Here is a 22,542-nt window from a genome sequence, read left to right as displayed (position 1 = left end):
TACTATATATGAATTACTTTTAACACTATCCCTTAATTCATATTCAACTAATCAAAACTAAAAACACCGATTGCATCCCTCAAGTGGAGAAATTGATCAGCCTTAATAGCTTTCTCAGAACATATGCCAACTGCTTCTAGGTGCTACAGTGCATAACTTATAACACTCCATTCTGAACCTGACTTCTCAGACTATGATACTTAGTCTCAATATGCTTGCTTCTTCCATGAAACACTGGGTTCTTGGCAAGATTGATTGCAGACTTGTTATCAATCATCAGTTTCAGAGGCTTGTTTACCTTGATCTTTAGATCCTGTAGTAAATTCAGTAGTCAAACAGTTAGACAAACAACTACAACACCTGCAATGTATTCAACTTCACAGTTTGACAAATAAAAAAATGGTTGCTTCTTGGAACACCAAGAAATATGACCTCAGATACTTAAACAAATATCCAAAAGTACTTCTTATATCAACTATGTCTCCATACAAATCAGAGTCTGAGTAACACATCAACTCTGAATTATCCTTTTCACCAGAAGGGAACAAAAGTCCATACTTCAGAGTCCCCTTAATATACCTCAGAATCTTGACAACAGCTTGGTAATGATACCACTTTGGTTTACTCATGAACCTACTAACCATTCCAACTACATAACAAATATCAGGTTGGGTATTACACAAATACCTCAAAGATCCAACTAACTACTTGAAAGTTGTAACATCTACATCATCACCTTCAGGATCAGAATTCAATTTGTGATTTATTTCTGAAGGTGTAACAACAGCCTTATAATTCAGCAGCTCAAATATCTTAAGAAGTTCAAGTTTTTCTTTCACGACCTTCATCCAGACTTTTTTCTTGAGAGCTTCTTTTCTACTAACTAGTTAAGATTCTAATAACATGACACATTGAGTGACTTCTCCCTCAGAGTCTACTTCAGTATCTTGCAACATGTCAAACTCTGCAAACCTTCTTGGTATTTATCTGATTCTTTGTGGCCTCTAAACTTGTTCATAATCTTCTTCGGACGCTATAACAGAATCAGATGCTGGAACCCCAGAAGTACCACCTTCAGAGGCATGACCACCTTTAGAGTCTGGAATATTCCCAGAGTACGGATCTCCATCAGAGTATGAATCATCATTAGAATCTAGATCAGAATCAACTTCACCTTCAAAGTCAGACTCGCCTTAAGGGTCAGACTCTCCTTCAAAGTCACCTTCAGAATTAGCATTAGACGCTTAATCATCTTCAAAGGCAGAATCTCCTTCAGAAGAAGATTCTCCTTCAGAGTCGCCTTCTGATTCTGAATCATCTTCAGAACCTTCATATTTTGAAGTATCTTCAGAAGTTAACTCACCAGAGTTGAATTGAGACTCACTCCAATCCCACGATTCTGATTCTTTCACAATGACATCTCTGCTGATATCAACCTTGTTAGTGACAGGACAATAGAGTTCATAAGCACCTGTATTGTGGTACTCTACAAGAAACATAACTTTTCTTCTGTCATCCAACTTCCTTCTCTTAGCATCTGGAATATGTTTGTAACAAACAGAACCAAACACCTTCAGATGGCTCACACTTTGCTTATCTCTTGTCCATTTCTCTAAAGGAATAATTTCCTTCAGCTTCTTGTTTGGACACCTGTTGAGCACATATGGTGCAGTGGCAATAGCTTCCCCCCACAAGGTGTGAGAGAGCTTCTTCTCCTTTAGCACGCTCCTTGTCATATCAAGCAAAGTTCGGTTTCTTCTTTCAGCAAGACCACTGTGTCGAGGAGTGTATGGAGAAGTCACCTCATGTCAATTCCATTCTTCTCACAAAACTTTCTGAACTCTGTAGAGTTATACTAACCTCCACCATCAGTTCTGAGAATTTTCAGCTTCTGACCACTCTGATTCTCAGCCTTGATTCCGAATTTCTTAAATTCAGCAAACACCTCATGTTTGAACTTTATAAGGGATACCCCTGCCATCCTTGTAAACTCATAAAAAATGACACAAAGTATTTATTCCCTCCAAGTGAAGATACTGGAAATGGTCCACACACATCATAATGCACCACACTTAGAGCATGCTTTGCTCTTAGAGGAATTTCAGATGCAAATGGCAATCTTGGTTACTTCCCTATCATGCACACATTACATGACTTCCATGGCTTCTTAATTGCAGGAATTCCATATACCAACTTCTTTGATTCAGATACCCTAAGCTTATGAAGTTCATATGACCAAATCTTTTGTGCCAGAAATCACTTTCCTTCACAACACTTGTTGCACTAAGGCATTCAAAGTCTGCAGTTTTAACATTCAATTTGAATTTTCTATTCTTTCCATGTTATGACTTCATAATTAGCTTCTTATTACAATCATACAACCTCAAAAGATTATCCTTCATGGTAACTGAAAGTCCTTTCTAAATTAATTGACCTATACTCATCAGATTGCTTTTCATGCCAGGAACATATCACACATTCAGAATCAATGTTGTTTTACCATTATTCAGAACTACTCTGACATTTCCTATACCTTTAGTGTTGAGGTATTTATCATTAGCACATTTGATCTGTGTCCTCTTTCTAGAGTCAAAATCAACCATCCATTTCTTATTTCCATTAAGATGATTTGAGAATCCAATGTCCATATACCACCAGTCTGGATAATACGAATCATTAGATTCATAAGCCATTAATAGCACAGATTCATCATCAGAATCTCCTCTATCTATGTTTTCTTCTTTTGACTTCTTTTCCTTGTTTGACCAACAATCAGTAGCGAAGTGGCCAAACCTTTTACAACACTGAACTTTCCTCTTGTCATACTTATCCTTCCCTTTTGAGCACTCTTCTGCCTTTCAGAAGTTGAGGTTTCTGACTTATGAACACCATAAGATCTCTTCATGGCTTCTGACTAAGACTGCTTCTGATATTTCTTACCAGAAGCTGCTTTCAGAGCCTACTACTCTACCTTTATTTCAGAGTTTCTCTCAGTCATACGCAACTCTTGTGCCTTTAAACAGCTATGTATCTCTTTAATTATCATGGTTCTAAGCTTCTTAGAATGTTCAATTTCTACCACAATATAATCAAACTGAGGAGTAAGAGATCTAAGTACCTTCTCAATGATCTTTTCTTCGGAGATGTTTTCTCTACATGACTTTATCTCATTTGTGATCAGAATCACTCTAGAGATGTTGTCAGGTATCTTCTCCTTGTTCTTCATGTTGAGATTCTCATACTGCTTATGTAGAGACCGAAGCTTTACCTTCTTCACTGATACATCACCTCCGTAGCATCGTACCGGTATCTCCCATGCAGCCTTCGCTGTCGTCGAATCATCAATTTTCTCAAACACGTTTGCATCCATACATTTATGGATGTAGAACAACTTCTTTTGACACTTCTTCCTCATATCACGCTTAGCATTCCTCTGCGCATCCATTGTATTTTCCAGAAGTGCAACCGAAATGTAACCATATTTGATGAGATCAAGAATATCTTGAGAATAAAACAAAACACACATTTGAATCATCCACCGATTCCATTTCTTGCCATCGAACACTAGAAGCTTAATACTCATATTACCGTTTCGTTCATCTTTAAACTTGTGGAAATTACTCAGATCTCACCAAACACTAGTGTTTCCCAATCCCGTAGAATCAAGAAATGTGATTTTGTTACGATTCTGATTAGAAATTCAACACGAAATCAAGAAAGAAAATCAATCACACAAAGCCTCACAATTCACTCGTGTTTCCCCGTGGATCTGAACCAGAGCTCTTGATACCAATTGTTGATGCACAAGGTTAAGTAGATGAAGATGGAAGAAGAGAGAGAATAATAAACTTCCACTACTCTTACAAAACGGTTACAACAAATCATTATGCACACACTTAGTACTCTACAACCCTATGGACAATTACACTATTTATATACACAAACAATATTGTCACGTAGGCAAACGCTAACCTACACTAGCTAGGTTAAGCTTAACAAAAAACAAATACTATTACTACTGAATATGAATTACTTCTAACAAAATCAAGAATGATGGGAAGTTGTGCGATTATCAGCGACGCCTCTTTGTTATTAAGAAGCCATATATATCAACTTTTGATGGTGTAGTTGACATTCATATGCTCGAACCAGATAAATAAGTCTTTTGTGTATTTAATAAAGTTAAGTTCTTTGTTGGTGATGTTTGTAATAACATCATGAAGAAATTGAACGTTCAAAAGTTTGATGAGAGGAACGATGGTAGAGCAAACATCTTTCATAGTTAAAGAAAGATCATGGATATAAACATAAAGAACATTAACTGCGAGTGGACCAAGAAAAGTCTTGGGATTGAATCAAAATGAAGATGAGCAAAATCCATCTCTCCAGTCAAAACCATATTTGAGAATATTATTAACTTTGACTAAGGAATTCAAAGTGGAGAAATCTGTAGCGGTAGAATCAGAAAGAATGTGGGCACCAGAAATATGCATATTAGAAATAATATTAACCTAGAGCTTACTAATTGCTTGTAGCATGTACGAGACGAGGTTTCCATGTAGATAAGTGTTGGAATCCCCGCCTGATTAACATTGATTTTTGGATGAGTATATCTTGTGCAAATCCACCAAGTTTATGCTTGTGTTACTGATTCCATTCTAGATGAAGTGGTAAGTCATTTGGCCAATGGTGTCATAGATGCTCTAAAGGAGCCATATGTGTTTCATGCAGTAAGATGAGATGAAAGTAAGAACAAATTAAGCAACATCTGATCATCTTGATTCGTTCAAAAGCTTGTTCTTCTAGAAGGTTAAAAGAGTTTGCATATTCTTAATAATGAAGTTGAAATTACTTCTCTTAACTTTACCTTTGAGGATATGAAAGCCCAAAATTTTGTCCACAGTGGTTACATTGTAAATTTGTGAAATAATTATAAGGTTGTGAATTTTTGCTCAAGGGAGACAAGATGATTAAAATGCTCGAGACTCGGAAAAGTTGATATTCATATCTAAGGCACGACTAAAATGGTCAAAAAGGTTAGCAATATATTTGATTTCATATTTTTTTATCCTTGACAAATAGGAGTAGATATAAATAGATTTTCAAGAGCCACTGCAAAGATGTAATATGGCAATAAAGAGTACAAACCTTATTTTTTTCCAAAGACACTTATCTTTTAGGTCGAACTAGTGATTGAAACCTAAAACGTATCCTAAAAATGTGTTAAAGATAACAATAGAAATAGTCTCAGAAGCTCAACATCAAACTTAATATCAATTCCTAACATCTAATCAAGGATCTCGTGAAATTCAGTTAAAAGATGTAGAATAGAAATTTCTTGTATATATTTCAAACTTATGAATTATTAAGAAAAAATAATTTTGTATTCCATGATTTATAGCCTGTATACAATGACTTTATCTTATTACAAAAAGTATTTTTATTTATATGGTTAACAATATGATTTTAAAAATTATCTTCTAAATGCTTATAAATAAAACAAAAAACCTACTTGATGTTCAAATTTTCATTCTTCTGTTTGAAGTGGAATCTGACTTTGGTTCCAAAACACGTAAACTAAATTTCTTCAAAAGTAGAAAGTCTTTCATCTTATCCTTAGTATAATTCAAACAAAACATCTTATATTTCTATTTTCCTTCATTATTCAAACTAGTCAAACAATCTCTTAACCAAGAACTATGATGCCACTTTGATGATAAATTAACACAAATACAATAACTCACCAATATGCAGCAAAAATAAATTTCCTCAAACTCATTAAAAAAAATATGAGCAGCAACAACAAATATATAGTTGCAATGAAACCAATAAAATGTACAAAAGGGACAATATAGAACAAGATAAAAAATACTCAAAACTGAAACTACAAAGCAAGGAGGATTTCTCTATTATTAGACCACCTTTCGTGGATCTTAACACTAAAAATGAAGAATAATCAAGCGTTACAAATTTAATCTCCACATTCAATTGAATCCCTATGTTAACAAATTCACAATCACTATTTCACACTCGGACAAGTTTGATAAATTTTGAGAGTTCAATCGAATCCCCCTGTTAACAAATTCACAAACACTATCTCACACTATGACAAGTTTGATAAATACAAAATTTGCCTTCACTCTCTCTTTTCCTCTGGTATAAATATTCACTACTAGAACAAACTCTCATATTTTAAATCCTAATATTATCCTCTTCACTTTTATAAATGTCATAATAGGCTAACATGTTCCACTGTTCTCCGCATAAGAATAAGAAACTCAAACTTATCAAAATTTATAGATGAACGAGTCAATTATCTACCTATTAAAATAAACTACCACTAACCTTTATAATATATCATTTTCTTTTTAAAAAATTGTTTTAGCAAAAATGTATATTTGCAATTAACAAATGTTTAAAAAGTTGAAACTATCTCATTTTGACACTTCATTTATTTTCCACTATTTCCTTTAATTTTATCACTCTTCCTTTTCTTCTTTTAATTTAATTTTCATATTTCCCCCACATTTCTTTTTCTCACACTTTGTCACTTTCATTTTAATTTTTTTTCTCTCTCCACGGAAAAATGTTAAAATTTTAAAATATAAAATTTATTTAAAATAAAAACATAATTATTTTATAATTATTATATATAAAAATTATTCATAATTTATATGATTATTATTCATTTTATTATTAAGCAACTCATTTGAAATTGACATGTGTATCTAATAACATTTTATAATGTATCAAATTGGATAACACTCAATAATAGCACATAACTAACTTTCTATTTTACATGTTATTGTCAGGATAATATCTATTTTAATCAACAAATATCTTTACTTGAGAGACAATATTTTTATTTTTCGAATGTGATTTTTTTTCTTTCTTCATCTCACGAGGCTATTTATTTAATATGATTATTTAATACAATTGAGTTTATAATTGTTTATTTTACAATTAAGTAACACATTATAAATTGATATGTGTATCTAAAAACATTATAAATTGACATGTGTATCTAAAAACATTTTATATTATATCAAATTGAATATCATTCAATAATGGTGCACACCACTAACTTTCCATTTCACAAGTCACTATCAGGATAATATCTATTTTATTTTAACAAACAATTGTCTTTAATTGAACGTTGAATTCTTTTTTTTAATAGTGAAAATTTTCTTTTTTTCTCTATTTTTTTTTCATTTTTAATTTACACGCATATCTAATTATATTGTATTTCGTATTAAATAAATTTATCCGTGCAAAGAAAGTTGCAACCATATTTTAATTAGGATATCATATAATGCTTTGTAACTTTTTTTAAAAATGTAATGAGTCTAAGGACTCTTAGAGCATCTCCAATGGTGCTATTGATCTTTGGATTCTTTGTGGGATCCATTGAGCCTCGGCGTGTTTCTTTGCCCTATTTGTCAGCTGTTGCGAGTTGCATTAAAAAATTGTTTTGTTAGAGTTCGCAGTTGATAAACGTTACAATACAATAGATAGTACATGTAGCTAGTATTTTATATATTAATATGACTCAATCAATCCTAAAAAAACTTAAAGATAGGTAGCACCATTGGAGATGCTCTAAGAGCCCTTACCATTTTCCTTAAAATAATATTAAAACAACTATATCATGATTAAACACTGTGCTAATTCTAAAGCGCTCCACTTTTATTAGTCTATCTTTGACAGCTACATGCATACTATTTAAGATAATTTAAAGAAAACGAAATCACGAGTTTAGCATGTCTATAAAATAATTGTTTGATCTTCACTTTTTCTGCTTATACATAGAGGCTTGTGAACCAGGACTAAAACATACTGGAGCTACCTAGTTTCTCTAAATTGTTTACCCTACACAAATGGAGCTCCTTATTAAACTTATCACTTTTCTACTATTTTCTATGCCTGCAATCACCTCCTCCCAATACTTAGGAAACAACCTACTCACCAGTAGAAAGATTTTCCTAAAACAAGAGGAAATTTCCTCTTACGCTGTAGTATTCGATGCTGGTAGCACCGGTAGTCGCATTCATGTTTACCATTTTAACCAGAACCTAGATCTTCTTCATATTGGCAAAGGTGTTGAGTATTATAATAAGGTAGTAAACAATATATAACATCACTAGTTGTTTTCATTGTTATCAAATTTATACCACTATATATTCATATTCATTCTTATTCTTTGTAGATAACACCTGGTTTGAGTTCATACGCTAATAATCCAGAACAGGCTGCAAAATCTCTCATTCCACTTTTAGAGCAAGCAGAAGATGTCGTCCCCGACGATCTTCAACCCAAGACACCCGTTAGACTTGGGGTGCGTTTTTTGAAAATTTATATTTTCTCTGTAACAAACTCAAATAAGTTATTCCAAACAGATCTTTAAGTAAGATGTCGCACGTTCATATTGACGAGTTTTATTTGAAAATAATGCAGGCAACTGCCGGTTTAAGGCTTTTGAATGGAGATGCTTCTGAAAAGATATTGCAATCGGTATAACCATAAGTTTAATTTTTTAACGATATAATTCACAGTTAGATCTAGGTTTTTCGTCCTTCGATTGAGGTTAATTTTGTGCTTATAATTAAGGTAAGGGATATGCTGAGCAACAGAAGTACCTTCAACGTTCAACCAGACGCAGTTTCTATAATTGATGGAACCCAAGAAGGTTCTTATCTATGGGTATATGACTAATCAATCCGAAGATTTTATAGATATTAATCTAGTTTGTCACATATATTTATATTCATATGATTTTACTATGTTTGTATACCTTGTGTTCATAGGTGACAGTTAACTATGCATTGGGAAATTTAGGGAAAAAGTACACAAAAACAGTTGGAGTAATAGATCTTGGAGGTGGATCAGTTCAAATGGCGTATGCAGTATCAAAGAAAACTGCTAAAAATGCTCCAAAAGTTGCAGATGGAGATGATCCATACATCAAGAAGGTTGTACTCAAGGGAATACCATATGATCTCTATGTTCACAGTTACTTACACTTCGGTAGAGAAGCATCTCGAGCAGAGATTTTGAAGCTCACTCCTCGTTCTCCTAACCCTTGCCTTTTAGCTGGATTTAATGGTAAACACAAATTAGGGTTTCACTTCGAAATTTCGATTTGCATTATAAATATGTTAATAACATTAGTTTTTTTTCTTTTTGATTTTATAGGAATCTATACATATTCAGGAGAAGAGTTTAAGGCAACTGCTTACACTTCTGGTGCAAACTTTAATAAATGCAAAAACACAATTCGTAAGGCTCTTAAGTTGAACTATCCTTGTCCATATCAGAATTGCACTTTTGGTGGAATTTGGAATGGTGGAGGAGGAAATGGACAGAAAAACCTTTTTGCTTCTTCATCTTTCTTTTACCTACCTGAAGATGTATGTATATAATATATCATTTTTCTATAATTGATGATTTCGTTGTTTTGATTTGAAGATGATAATCTAATTCAAGTCTTTCTAATTATTATATTCTTTCATTTTAGACCGGTATGGTTGATGCAAGCACACCTAATTTCATACTTCGGCCGGTCGATATTGAGACTAAAGCTAAAGAAGCTTGCGCGTTAAACTTCGAGGATGCGAAATCTACTTATCCATTTCTTGATAAGAAAAATGTAGCTTCATATGTATGCATGGATCTTATATATCAGTATGTGTTACTCGTTGATGGATTTGGTAAGTTTGAGTTATGAGAGTGTAGATGTAATAAAGTGATTATTAATGTTTTCATGCAATAATTGAATCCATTTGTTGGCAGGTCTTGATCCATTGCAAAAGATTACATCAGGGAAGGAAATTGAATACCAAGATGCTATTGTGGAAGCTGCATGGCCTCTAGGCAATGCTGTAGAAGCCATATCAGCTTTACCTAAATTTGAGCGATTGATGTATTTTGTTTAAGTTTCTTAGATATAGTAATAAGATCAACTCATCAAATAAAAATTTCAGTTGACCCTAGTTTTTAGAGGGAGAAGTTTTGCCTTCTCTCTATCTCATTCCTCCCTTCTTTCTCACCATGAAAGAAAGATGATTTTTGGGTCTTTTTATCTGAAATCACCTATCACCTATCATCTACATCTTTTTTTTTTCAATGTTGAATTTGTGTTGTTTCTATCCATTTAAATTAATGAATATGCTTTTTTTAGTTTTAGTAAAAAAACAATATTTCATCTGTTTCATGATAATTGTCCTATTTAAAAGTAAAACAATTGTTACTTTTAGTTCACAATGAATTTTATTTCTTATATTCTATTTATACCTTCTCACAAGTTCTTATTCTATACTTGTGTATTAGTGATTATATAAATATACTAATAGTCAATATGAATGATTAACTAAAATCATTCTATTTATTTTATTTATCACTTTTTTTAATCGAAATATACATAAAACACACATATTAATTTAATGGTAAATTAAATTAATCTAACAAATGAAAGGTAGGTCTCAATTAGCGGATAGTACTAGACAGATTGAGATGTTAAATTTTGCAAAAAGAAAATATATTTTTTGGATAAAAAAGTATTATGTAGCATTAGTTGATCGGAAAGAAGAATCAAAAGAGGATTCAATCCAATTAAGTTACGGAAAGCATTATTTTAAAGCCTTTTTCTTACTTTTCTAGACCATGTTCTTGGTTAAGTGAACCTCGGTACTTGAGAGGTGTATTTTGTTTGCTTTTGATGCTTTCTCATTCCTTTTTACCTGTACTTAGTAAGTACACTGATAAAAAGTTTATACATACGTTTTATTGTGTTTTCTAGAAAAATTGAGGTTTTTTTTTCATCTATTACTCGTAAAAGAAATTAATAAGTCTCGTAAAAGAAATTAATAAGTGATTATGGTGTTTACGTATTTTTAACATATATCAACTCTCTCCAATTTATCTTTTTGTTTTTCTTCGAACAAAATCCATACAAATGATTCGGAAATTTCAATGTGGAGTGTTTATGTAAGGTCTCAAGACTTTGATCAAGAATATTTTAAAATAACTTTAAAATATGACATGATTTTTCTTAAAATGCATGTTCATAATTAACATAAGCATCCATAAATTATAACATGAAGATAAAAATCATGATTTACCAAAGTATGATTTTAAAATATGTTCAGATCAACAGTCAATTGTTTATCAGAATTTTTATCTCATTGTGTATCACTCAAATGCTTATTGTTTTCCTCAATTATCAGACAATGCTTCAATTGTAGAAATGTTTTTCACTTCGTCTAAGCAATATCACAAGATACATAATCACTCAAGGATCACTAAGGTCTTTGTTTTTTGTTGTAATGTGGTTGAGCTACAAGAATCTTGGTTTTTTTTAGTATTCAAATGTGTCTAGTAGATAAGAGAACAATATTTGATATTTTCTTTTGTTTTTAAAAAGAACTATTTTCTTTTTCACCCTACAACTTCTTTTGACTGTTTCTTCTTTTTGTGTAAGCATTGACATTTTTTCTTTTCTTTCTTTTTCTTTTTGAGCACAATTGCCTCTTACTAGTTTATTATTTTCTTTTAAAAAACTTTTCCCTTCTCTCCAACTTTATAATTTTTGAAAACCCCTAGACTTGTAATACTTCCTTATCTTTAAAACAAGATATGAACAATATTTTCCTTTAAAATAGGCTAAGAGTTGTAATTTTTCTAAAACAAATTTTTTTCTTCATGTTTTAAAGGTCAAAGGGAATGTCAAATGATCTCACCCTCATAAGATAGGATTTTCGATCAAGTAGTTTTTCTTTCAACGGTCAAACAATACCTTGATCATATCCATGACATCATATACATCAATTAATATAAAAAAATAATATAAAATTATCATAGTTAGAATGCATGTCTACTCTCATTCATTTATGTAAAACATGAGATATGCACTCAGTTCACTTGGTTTACTCTTATGATTCTCGACTTACATTGACATGTTTTTACTAAACAAATGATAAAATTAAAGTTTGAATTAAGCAACTAATTCATGATCATGTTATTAATTTAAAGAAAGTCACAATATAATCATAAATGAAACATTTAAAAGAATAAACCTTTTAGCATGCCATCATTCTCGATTTTTTATTTATCCTAAGATTTGATTCATTTGGATTTGGATTTTTCAAAGCATTTGAACCATCTTCAAACAAACAACTTCAGACAAAATGTTCATAATATTTTCAAAATTTTGTAACAAGTACTTAACTTAAAATAATTTAAATCACATGTGTTTTGGCGTAGGCTCAATTTCTAATCTCCAATGAATTCTACCCACTGCAAAAAAACATGGTTTGTCCTCAAGTCATCAAAGTAGGGTTGGTGTGAAAAAGAAGTACCAAAACTTGCTAAGCCAGGTGAATCTCGCTAAGCGAGTTTGGTCTAGAAAAACTCGCTTAACGTGCCACATGACTTGCATATCAGGTTATCTGTAACCTTCATCATTCACCTATTGTACTTGTTCAAATTCACACACATTTTAATAAAAACACACATACATTTAACATTTGTGAGGTATTAACAAATAATCAGGTGTTTCGACAATTTGGACATGCACATGTACTCTGTAGAAAATGACCAACATATCTAATTCCTCTTACCCATGGCATTGTTAGTAATACATATAAAACACATATTGTTTAACACACAACTATATTAACTAAAAAGCATTAAAATAAAGCAAATAAAAAGTCACAATGATGGAAACACGATGTTGAAACAACCAAATCATTATCATTATCATCATCATCTTCTTCTTCTTCACATTCTTCTTCCACTTCCTTTCCACTTTCCTTTCATCATTATATTCTTCTTCCTCTTCTTCATCACTTCCATTACCTCTTCCAATTTTGCTTGTCTTATCCCCTTATTTTATGGATAAAAAGATCTATCCATAGACCACTAAAGATCACTAGTGAAATCTTCTTGGATAAGTAGATGATCATGGGGAGAATGTGGTTCTTGTATGTGCATCTCTAATATACTCATAGAATAATATATGGAAAGAAAACATCAATGGTATGTATCACTAATAACCCAATTATGAGTAAAGTATGTGCACATTTTATGATTCAAATCATTCAAACTTACATATTCTTATTGATGTTACTGAGATGTTATCGGTGGAATGATTGGAAGATATTGTATTTAAGAGTAGTTTAAAGTTATAAACTGAGTAATTAATGCATGTAACCTCTCTCTCTCTCTCTATATATATATATATATATACATATATATATATATATATATATATATATATATATATATATTTCTCTCTCTCTCTAAGCCGTCTTCTTCCCCATTAAGTGAGTTTGGGTGTTTTTCTAAATGTGATTTTACCCATAACTCTCTAAGTGGAACTTGGCACATGTCAAAGTGTTCTTAGAAAGGAACTCTTGTGTTTTGAAACCTCTCTCTCTCTCTCTATATATATATATATATATATTTCTCTCTCTCTCTCTAAGCCGTCTTCTTCCCCATTAAGTGAGTTTGGGTGTTTTTCTAAATGTGATTTTACCCATAACTCTCTAAGTGGAACTTGGCACATGTCAAAGTGTTCTTAGAAAGGAACTCTTGTGTTTTGAAACACAGGGAGTGTCACACACACTATTACATGACTAATCCTCAAGAAAAACGTCCTAAAAATAAAACAAATGGGTTGAGTTACCTCTAACAAGTGCTTTATTTAATGCCATTAGCTTGCCGCTTTAATTCTAGGTTATATCGATCACGTGAAAACATACCTCATGATCTTTGATTCTTACATTCACTCGACCTTTGTCAATATCCACAAGCATCCTTGTGTCCTTCATGAAAGGACATTATAAGATAAAAGGTATCTTCGTATCTTCCTCGATGTCTAGCACCAATAATTTTTCAATTTTAATCATGGAATCTTTAACTATTCCAACTATCTTCCTGGATGCTTTATCAGTCGTTTATAATGTTTTCATGGTTGGCTCTATGTAGAGATCCCCCGATCTTTTGGAATAACGTCATTAGTATAAAATTTGCTATGGCACCTTAATATATGAGTGAATTTCCACCTTTTATATGACCTCTGAATATATGTAGTACTACTATACCAATATCTGGTTCATTTAATGGTGGAACTTGTTGGATTTCCTTGAAGCTTTCTTCCTACTTCATTTCTTCTTCTTCTTCTTTTCTTGATCTTTGGCAGCCATAAGTTCTTCATCTTGGTCAACAACAACTGGATGCCAATGTTCTTTAGTAAATTTTTGTGTGTTGGCATTGAAAGCATCCTTTTGTTGATAAGTAAATTTCTTAGCTAGTTGATCAATTTGTGTTTCATGATTTTTGGTCAAACCGTCGATATTCTTCTTGTTGGAAATTGACATCTCCATGAACTGGTTAAATGTATCCTTCAACTTTGTTGATTTTTCTCGTGGAGGTTTATAAGTGTAATGATGATACAACTTCCTATTTAAAGGACCATCTTACGATCTCCTAACTTGATTAAAATTGTTGTTCCATTGGAAGTTTAAATTTTGATATTGCTTCATTCTTATTTTTTATTGCCAACATTGTTGAATTCGTCAGTTGGGGGAAAATCCAGTAGGGTGATCGCCACTACATAGCTCACATAGTACGGTCTTCCTTTAGTTTGACATCGTGTGTGTTTATTTTAAATGTTGTGGAAGCTATGATTGCTGCTTTGTTAACTCCTCTACTGTTTGTGTCAACAACTTGTGTTGTGCTAGCATTGCATAATTTGTGTTTAACTTTATTATGCTAGTTACTTTTAGCAGGGTTCTTGTTATACCAATATTGATGATCAATGAGATTTATTCGTTAAATTATTGCAATCACATCTTTTGTGTCCTGTGACATTAAAGAACCCCCAGCAGTAGCATCTTGAAACAACTTCAGTTGTTGTTGTAATCCATTTCGAAAGATTTGTATCTAGGTGATATCATTGAAATTATGGTTTGACATCTCTTCAACATGGATTTGTTTCTCTCTCATGCTTCACATAGAGTTTATGTTGCGCCTTGGGAGAATACAACAATTATTTTTTTAGCTTCCATGAAATTTGTACTGGTATGTTTGTTAAAGGCCCAAAAGAGGTGCGTGGGAGGTTCTCCCAGGACATGTGATGTAATATAGTACTTGTGGCCATATTGTGCTAATATTTTTTTACCTTTTTCCCAGTTTTAGAAAACTAGGGGGAGATGTTGATATGATGATACTCAAGAAAATATGTTGCTCATAAGTAGTTATGTGTTGTTGTTCTCTGAAAAATGATTGGGATATTGTGTGTAGTATCATGTATGTCTACATGATCTACTACTGGGTTGTTTGATTGATGGTGGTCCTATGACATTTGTCCTTTTTTTAGACAAAGAGGGGGAAAACAAGGAAAAGGTCATGTTACACTTCTTTGATAATTTTTTTGATAATCTTTGTCTATTATCCATTAGATTGATGCAATCTTGAAGAAGTGTTTAATATGTGTCTTGCCTAAAATAGCCAAAGGGGGATGTTGTTTCTTTGATTTTATAGGAAAATGGATAGCAAGATATCTGGAACATATTGTGTGACATCTTGGCGTGTGTGCTGGGCTGATTAGATTCTCATGCACTTTAGATATGTTCCAAGGTTTGTTCAAGTCTAAGGTTTGAAAAAAAGATTTGGATTAGTTAATAAGATTTGGAAGATGGGATTTGCATTGAATAACAAACCTACTCAAATGATGATGAAATCTGGATTAATTTTGTTTCATTAGAAGTTATTCTAGCTTTCTATTCTGATGTTCTAGCTTCAGTCTTGTTGTAATGGATTTCTCATCAACACATGTGCTCATGGTTATTATTGATAGTTTCTACTCCATGTTTTGTGTGTGATATTGGATGGCATGTTCATTGATTATGCTCATGGATAATACTGACCTAGCTGCTGCTAATTGTGCTAATGGAGCTTTGCCAAATTGTGGCAAAAAGGGAAAGTAATTGTGTGTAGTGGAGTGGCGTGACTACGAACTTGACTACTGAATTTGTGATGCATGGGGATCTTATACTGACCTAAATATCATGTTGTGGTTAGTATTGAATGAATAATTGGTACAAACTAATGTGATATGATTTTTATGTGCACACATACTAAAGCAACTGGCCTGGCATCTAGCCATCACCATTGTGACTGTGTCTGTTGTTTTCTCTATGTGTTAGTAGTAGCTTCTGACCTCTGACTCTTGACTACTAACTGTGTGTACATGAATCACTAACTCATATTGAATGATTGCGCATTGATGGTTTATGGAGCATTTGTGTAGTAAACTCGTGATATTTTGTGTGTGTGTGTGTGTGTGTGTGTGTGTGTATGTAAATGTCTCATGATTTATGAATTGTGCTTTATTATGTGTTGATTATGTTATTGCTAATGTATGCTATGTTCTTTTGTTGTTGTTGATATTTTGGTCTAAGGATGTCTTTGATACTTAGCTATATTTATGCTTGAAGAGTTGTTTTTCCAAAATTTTCCAAAGGTGAGATTGTTGGTCCTTTTGAGATTGGTTGCATTATGTAAAATAACATGGAGTTTATTAAAGTTGTTTTGGTGAATAAGGGACACATGTGGAACACGATGTTCCAACATGTATGCTGCAACATCTGGCCTCTCGCAATAGATAAATGGTAATACAATTTTGGTTCAGAATTATTCTATCTAAGATTCTCTCTACAAAGAAGATCCGCAAGTCATGGAGAAGAGTTAATTTGGATGTACCTGTGCAACATGTGGAACGCAATGATCCTGCATGTGTAGTGAAACATTTGGCCTTGTCAGCTGACCATGAGGGATGTTATTTGGTGCAAATTTTCAGATTGGATTTTAATCAGATTTTTTTGCAGATTTGTTAGCAATGTATGGTTGACTTGTTTGACAGTCGTTGAAGATCAAATCAAATTTAAATGGAGATTTAAATTTGAATTCGAATGTAATAAATCATGTATTATGGAGAGTTTTATGGAGCAATCAGTTCCAACAAGATTCTCTATTATTCTGGACGAATTTAAATCAAAGATCCATAAAGAAAAAACCCATAAGACATTGCTATATAAGGATACTCAATTATGATGTCTTAAGAATTGTGTACACATGATTAAGTTCTTTGTGTCTAGGGCTTGTGACTCTTTTCTTTCTTGTATTCCCCGCTAATGCCCTCATAAGGATTAATGTTGAATCTAATGTTATACACCACTCTATATTTCAGTAATTTGACATAGTTGTTGGTTTTTCTTAGTTGAGTTGTAATTTCAACAATTAATAGACTTGCTATTGAGGTTGATCACTAAGGATTAGTGATTGAAGAAAATGAGTGTATTCTCATATTTAGGGGGAGACCTAAATATAAATTTACTAGGACTAGGAAGATCCCTATAACTTAATAGGGTTTGAAGGTTTTTAAGACTAATTATTCTAATTCAAAGTAGTAAATTTCCTTTCTTGGTTAGAGTCCCCCCCCCCCAGATGTAGGTGTGGTTTCATCGAACTGGGTTACCAATCTCTTGTGTTATTTTATAGATTTCTATATTATTTATTATTGTTGTAAAATTGTTCTTAAACTTATTTTAAAAATTGGACAAGTTGTCTCAACACCTAGTCTTAATATTTGTCCTCCGAGAAACAAAATTTTCAAAAAATTACTAAGTACCTACATATTTAATGTATTTTTGGGACTTATCATCTTATTGTACACTATAACATATATTCATACAAATAGCTGTCAAATTATGACATGAAAATTTATCGAAGACTTAAACAACTACTTTATTCTAACTAAATAAGATACTTGTGCAAAAAAATGTACACAACGTATTCAGCACAATGAATAAAATATCATTAAATACATTTTTTTTTTGAATTTCCTACTCAAATAAGAGTCACTCAAGCAAAAGTTATATAATCTACAATGTCAAACTTTGTCATTATGTTCTAAACATTCACACAAAGTTATAATTCATGAATATTATTATAATCTCATTCGTCAAATTCAATTATATGTATAAAAGTTTATTTACTTTAAACCATGAAACAAAAGCTAACTGCAAGAAGAATACCATTAGATTCAAATGAAGGTAACAAAAGCTAATCAATAATTTATCTCATTTACCCTAATACCACTAGCTTTAATTGAAGGTAAGTATTTTCAATTAAATAACTATTTTTAATTATAAGCAACAAAATATAACAAGAAAGGAGGAGGCTTTAAGACAAAGGGTTAATCACTATGCACTGTCACGGTAAAAGAATTTACACTGTCGATTAATCACCATCATCCGTTTGCATTACTTTATAGGTTTTTAAAATAAAAGTCAAACTTATTTTAATATCCAACGTCTAAGATTAACTGACGGTGTAAAATCCTTTTTACATTGTCAGTGTATTTCAATTAAATCCTTAATCTAACACAAAAATCATTTTACATTGTTAGTGTATATCTATAGTTGTTGCAACTATATTTTCCTTTATCTAACACAAAAAAAAACAGAACAAGACTCTAAGGCACATTGTAAACACATTGACTCCAACAACTTTACCCGACTCTGTCTACTACAAAAAGTGACAAAATTAGATAAACCTATATTGCCTTTCCATTATTTTGATAATAAATTAATGCAATAAATATAATAATAATAATAAAATAATCAAACCAACCGACAAGTCCTTTCAAGTTTGTCTTAGAACAAATGTCATTAGTTAGTTAGTAAAATACATTTGGTTGAGGAGGAGACTATACAGAAATAAGCGACCATGAACGTAAGAACAAGATTACAATCTGAAATTGAAAGCTTGGGATTGAGAGTGAAAGCGAATCTTTGGGACTGCGACTGAGAGTGAACACCCTAGAGAAAGAATATGAACGTGAGACATTGATGTTACATGTTATTATTATTGAGAAAGTGAGAATGAGAAGATTACGCTTGAGAGAGGTGAAAGATATGGATAAGATCTCCGTTCTTTGCAACTTGGGATGCAATGGTGCACAATGGCCGATGTGAAAGAGAATGAGTGAGTCGTGCAGAAAAATTTGTGAGTATATGCAAAGAAAGACATAAATATTAGGGTTTCAAACTATCACAATTTTTACAAAATTATTTTAAATATGTTTCAAAAAATATATTATAATTCTATTTATAAATATGTTTAAGGATGGATTATTAACAAGATAACACAGTTGGTTTAATGGCAGTGAAGCTAGACTACAAGAGTCTTGTACCTGGGGAAATTGTACCTAGGTTTAAATCTTAGGTTTTACGTTTTTAAAACACATTGAATTATATTTTACATTTTAAAAGCGTAATAAGTTATTAAAATTAAAACTAAAAAAACGTATCAAAATGTAATGTTTAATGACTTGAAGAACATAAATCAATCACCTATTATACATTTTATTTTAAAGCGAATAATTCAAATTCAAATTAGAAAAAAAAATAAACACCATAATTTTAATAATAGGTTGGGCCTGCCTTTTAAATAAGAAATGACCACACTTTCAAATAAGTGGCATAAAAAGCAATAAGCAACGATTATGTTATGCCCAATTGACATAAATTGTGGCTTATGGTGGATAATGGGTGTTTTACATTTTGTTTTAGAGCAAAAAATTGAAATTGAAATTTAAAAAAGTAAACAAAAAAACATAGTCTTTATAATAGGGCACGCTTGCCTTTTAAATAAAAAATGACCATATTTTCAAAACAATGGCATAAAAAGCAATAAGCAACGGTTCTGTTATGCCCACATATCATAAAGTGTGGCTTATTGTGAATGATGGTTATGTTATGGTCGCATTTTCAAAAGTCAAAACCATAGTATAAAGTGAAGCAGGGTGGTTTTTTCAAACAAACAAAAAACTCGTCATCGCATAAAAGAGCACGTTATATTATTTATTTCAACAATTGTTTTTCAGATGTTGTATGTTCTTGTGTTGCCTAAAATAAAAAATGTTGTAGCATTTATAATAAATTAGTTAAATTATCAATCTTACAAGTTCTATATATATAACATCTCATGTAACATCTTGTATCTCTTCAATATTGTAATATTATTGTTCTCATTTTCTATCTTATATTTTTCATTTTTTTTTCATTAGTGAAAAAATATCTTCATCTGCATTACCAAACAAACTCATGTTATTACTGGAGTTCAAGAATGAACCTCCATTAAAAATGCACAAGAATTAAAGAAGATGAAGATGAAAGAAAAAAGAGAGAGAGAGAGAGAGAGAGAGAGAGAGAGAGAGAGAGAGAGAGAGAGAGAGAGAGAGAGAGAGAGAGAGAGAGAGAGAGAGAGAGAGAGAGAGAGAGAGAGAGAGAGAGAGAGAGAGAGAGAGAGAGAGAGAGAGAGAGAGAGAGAGAGAGAGAGAGAGAGAGAGAGAGAGAGAGAGAGAGAGAGAGAGAGAGAGAGAGAATTCTAACTAACTTTTCTCAAATGGAAGAATTATTATAATTTGTAAATAACTATTGGTTTATATACTAACTAAGTCATATTGCACTAAACGAAACTGCTATTAAACTCAAACTAAACACAAATGCAAGTTCAAATGAAACTCAAATGAACTTGTAAAATGAATTACATCTAACACCATGCCTTAATTCATATTCAAGTTTGAAAAATTCACAACACCAATTTTGTCCCTCAAATTTATGAAGTGTTCGGTTTTGATTGCCTTGGTAAACACATTTGCAAGTTGCTTATGAGTGTTGACATGAACAACCTCAAGTACTCCATTCTAAACTCGATTATACAAAAAATGATACTTGGTATCAATGTGATTTCTTCTTCCATGCAACACTAGAGTCTTAGCAAGACTTATGGTATATTTATTGTTAATCATCAATCTGACTAGTTTGCTCACCTTGAACTTCAGTTCCTACAACAAATTCATCAGTCAAACAACCTGACAAGTTGATAATGCACCATCTATATATTCAGCTTAACAGGTTGACAATGCAACCATGGGTTGCTTCTTGGAACACCAATAAATGGGGGCTCCTAGATACATAAACATGTACCTATAATGCATATTTTGTCTACTCTATCACCACACCAGCCAGAGTCTGAGTAGCATACGAGCCCAACATCATCTGATACTCCAGATGGAAACAAAATTCCATGCCTTAGAATCCTTTTTACATACCTTAGAATCCTAACTGCAGCTTGGTAATGTTACCACTTTGGTTTATTCATAAACCTACTCACCCTTCCAAGTGCATCCAAAGTGCTCAGTATCTTGCAGCAACTCAATGTCTACGAGTCTCCTTGGTATTTGTCTAACTCTCGGTGGTCCTTGAAAAACTTCAGAAGCATGACCACCTTCAGAAGCTCCACCTTCAAAGGTTGGACCACCTTCATAAGTTCCACCTTCAGAGGTTGGACCATCTTCAGAGGTTGGATCATCTTCAGAATCAGATCCATCATCAACGTCAGACTCACTTTCAGAGTCACAGTTATCTTCAGAGCCAAACTTACTTTTAAAGTCAACGTCATCTTCAGAGCCAAACTTACTTTCAGAGTTAGAGTCATCTTCAGATTCATACTCTTCTTTAGAGTCAGAATCACCTTCAAAGGAAGAATCTCCTTTAGAGGCAGAATCAAACTCTAGTGTTAACACTCCACTAGAGTTGGATTGAGACTTGCTCCGGTCACATTTTTCTGATTCCTTCACTATAATATCTCTATTTACTTCAACTTTGTTGGTGACTAAACAATTAAGCTTATATGCATTTGTACCATGGTAACCTATAAGCAACATGTCATTACTTTTGTCATCCAATTTCCTTCTAGTAACATTTGGCATATGTTTGTAACATACTGAACCAAACACCTTGAAATGGCTGGAACTTTGATTTCTTCTAGTCCACTTATCAATAGGAACTAATTCATTTAACTTCTTTGTTGGATATCTGTTAAGCACATATGCTGAAGTAGCAATTGCTTCACCCCACGTTTACTTAGGTAGATTCTTCTCCTTCAGCATGTTCCTTGTCATGTTAAACAAAGTTCTATTTCTCCTTTTAGAAAGACCATCATGTTATGGAGTGTATGGAGTATTCACCTCATTATCAATACCATGTTCCTTAGAGAACTCGTTGAACTTTGTTGAGTTGAACTCACCTCCACAATAAATTTTGAGGATCTTCAACCTTTGTTCACTTTAATTTTTATCCTTCACTTTGAACTTCTGAAACTCAGCAAACACCTCATGTTTGAATTTAATGAGTGCTACCCATATAATTCTTGTGAACTCAACCACAAATGACACAAAGTACTTATTCCCTCCAAGTGAAGGTACCATAAATGGACCACATGCATCAAAATGCATCACACCTAAAGCACGAGTTACTCTTGGAGGCATTTCTTATGAGAATGGAAATCTTGGTTGTTTGCCTTTCATGCATACATCCCATGATTTCTCTTGTGCCATAATCTTAGGAATTCTATGTACCAGATTCTTTAAACTCAGATGCCCTAAACTTGTGTAGTTCAAATGCCCCAATCTCT

The 22,542-nt window shown here is 32.4% G+C and overlaps 2 protein-coding genes across 2 annotated transcripts; one reads left to right on the top strand and one right to left on the bottom strand.

The window, feature by feature from the left end:
• Nucleotides 1–1,244: 1,244 nt before the first annotated feature.
• LOC127130689 (uncharacterized) lies at nucleotides 1,245–3,583 on the bottom strand. The gene is made up of 3 exons (XM_051059655.1): nucleotides 2,972–3,583; nucleotides 2,534–2,855; nucleotides 1,245–1,537 (listed from the first exon to the last, which is right to left on the bottom strand). Exons 1-3 carry the CDS (start codon nucleotides 3,581–3,583, stop codon nucleotides 1,245–1,247), a joined length of 1,227 nt encoding a protein of 408 aa, XP_050915612.1.
• A 4,142-nt stretch (nucleotides 3,584–7,725) lies between these two features.
• On the top strand, nucleotides 7,726–10,181 carry LOC127126679 (nucleoside-triphosphatase). The gene is made up of 8 exons (NM_001427578.1): nucleotides 7,726–8,117; nucleotides 8,207–8,335; nucleotides 8,455–8,511; nucleotides 8,608–8,700; nucleotides 8,805–9,102; nucleotides 9,193–9,407; nucleotides 9,515–9,707; nucleotides 9,790–10,181. Exons 1-8 carry the CDS (start codon nucleotides 7,878–7,880, stop codon nucleotides 9,930–9,932), a joined length of 1,368 nt encoding a protein of 455 aa, NP_001414507.1. The 5' UTR covers nucleotides 7,726–7,877; the 3' UTR covers nucleotides 9,933–10,181.
• The last annotated feature ends 12,361 nt before the right edge of the window (nucleotides 10,182–22,542 follow it).

This window comes from Lathyrus oleraceus, chromosome 3 (genome assembly GCF_024323335.1).
Source record: "Lathyrus oleraceus cultivar Zhongwan6 chromosome 3, CAAS_Psat_ZW6_1.0, whole genome shotgun sequence".
Taxonomy (NCBI): Eukaryota; Viridiplantae; Streptophyta; class Magnoliopsida; order Fabales; family Fabaceae; genus Lathyrus; species Lathyrus oleraceus.
The sequence above is the reverse complement of the archived record's forward strand: the minus strand, read 5'-3'. Positions and strand labels throughout refer to the sequence as shown.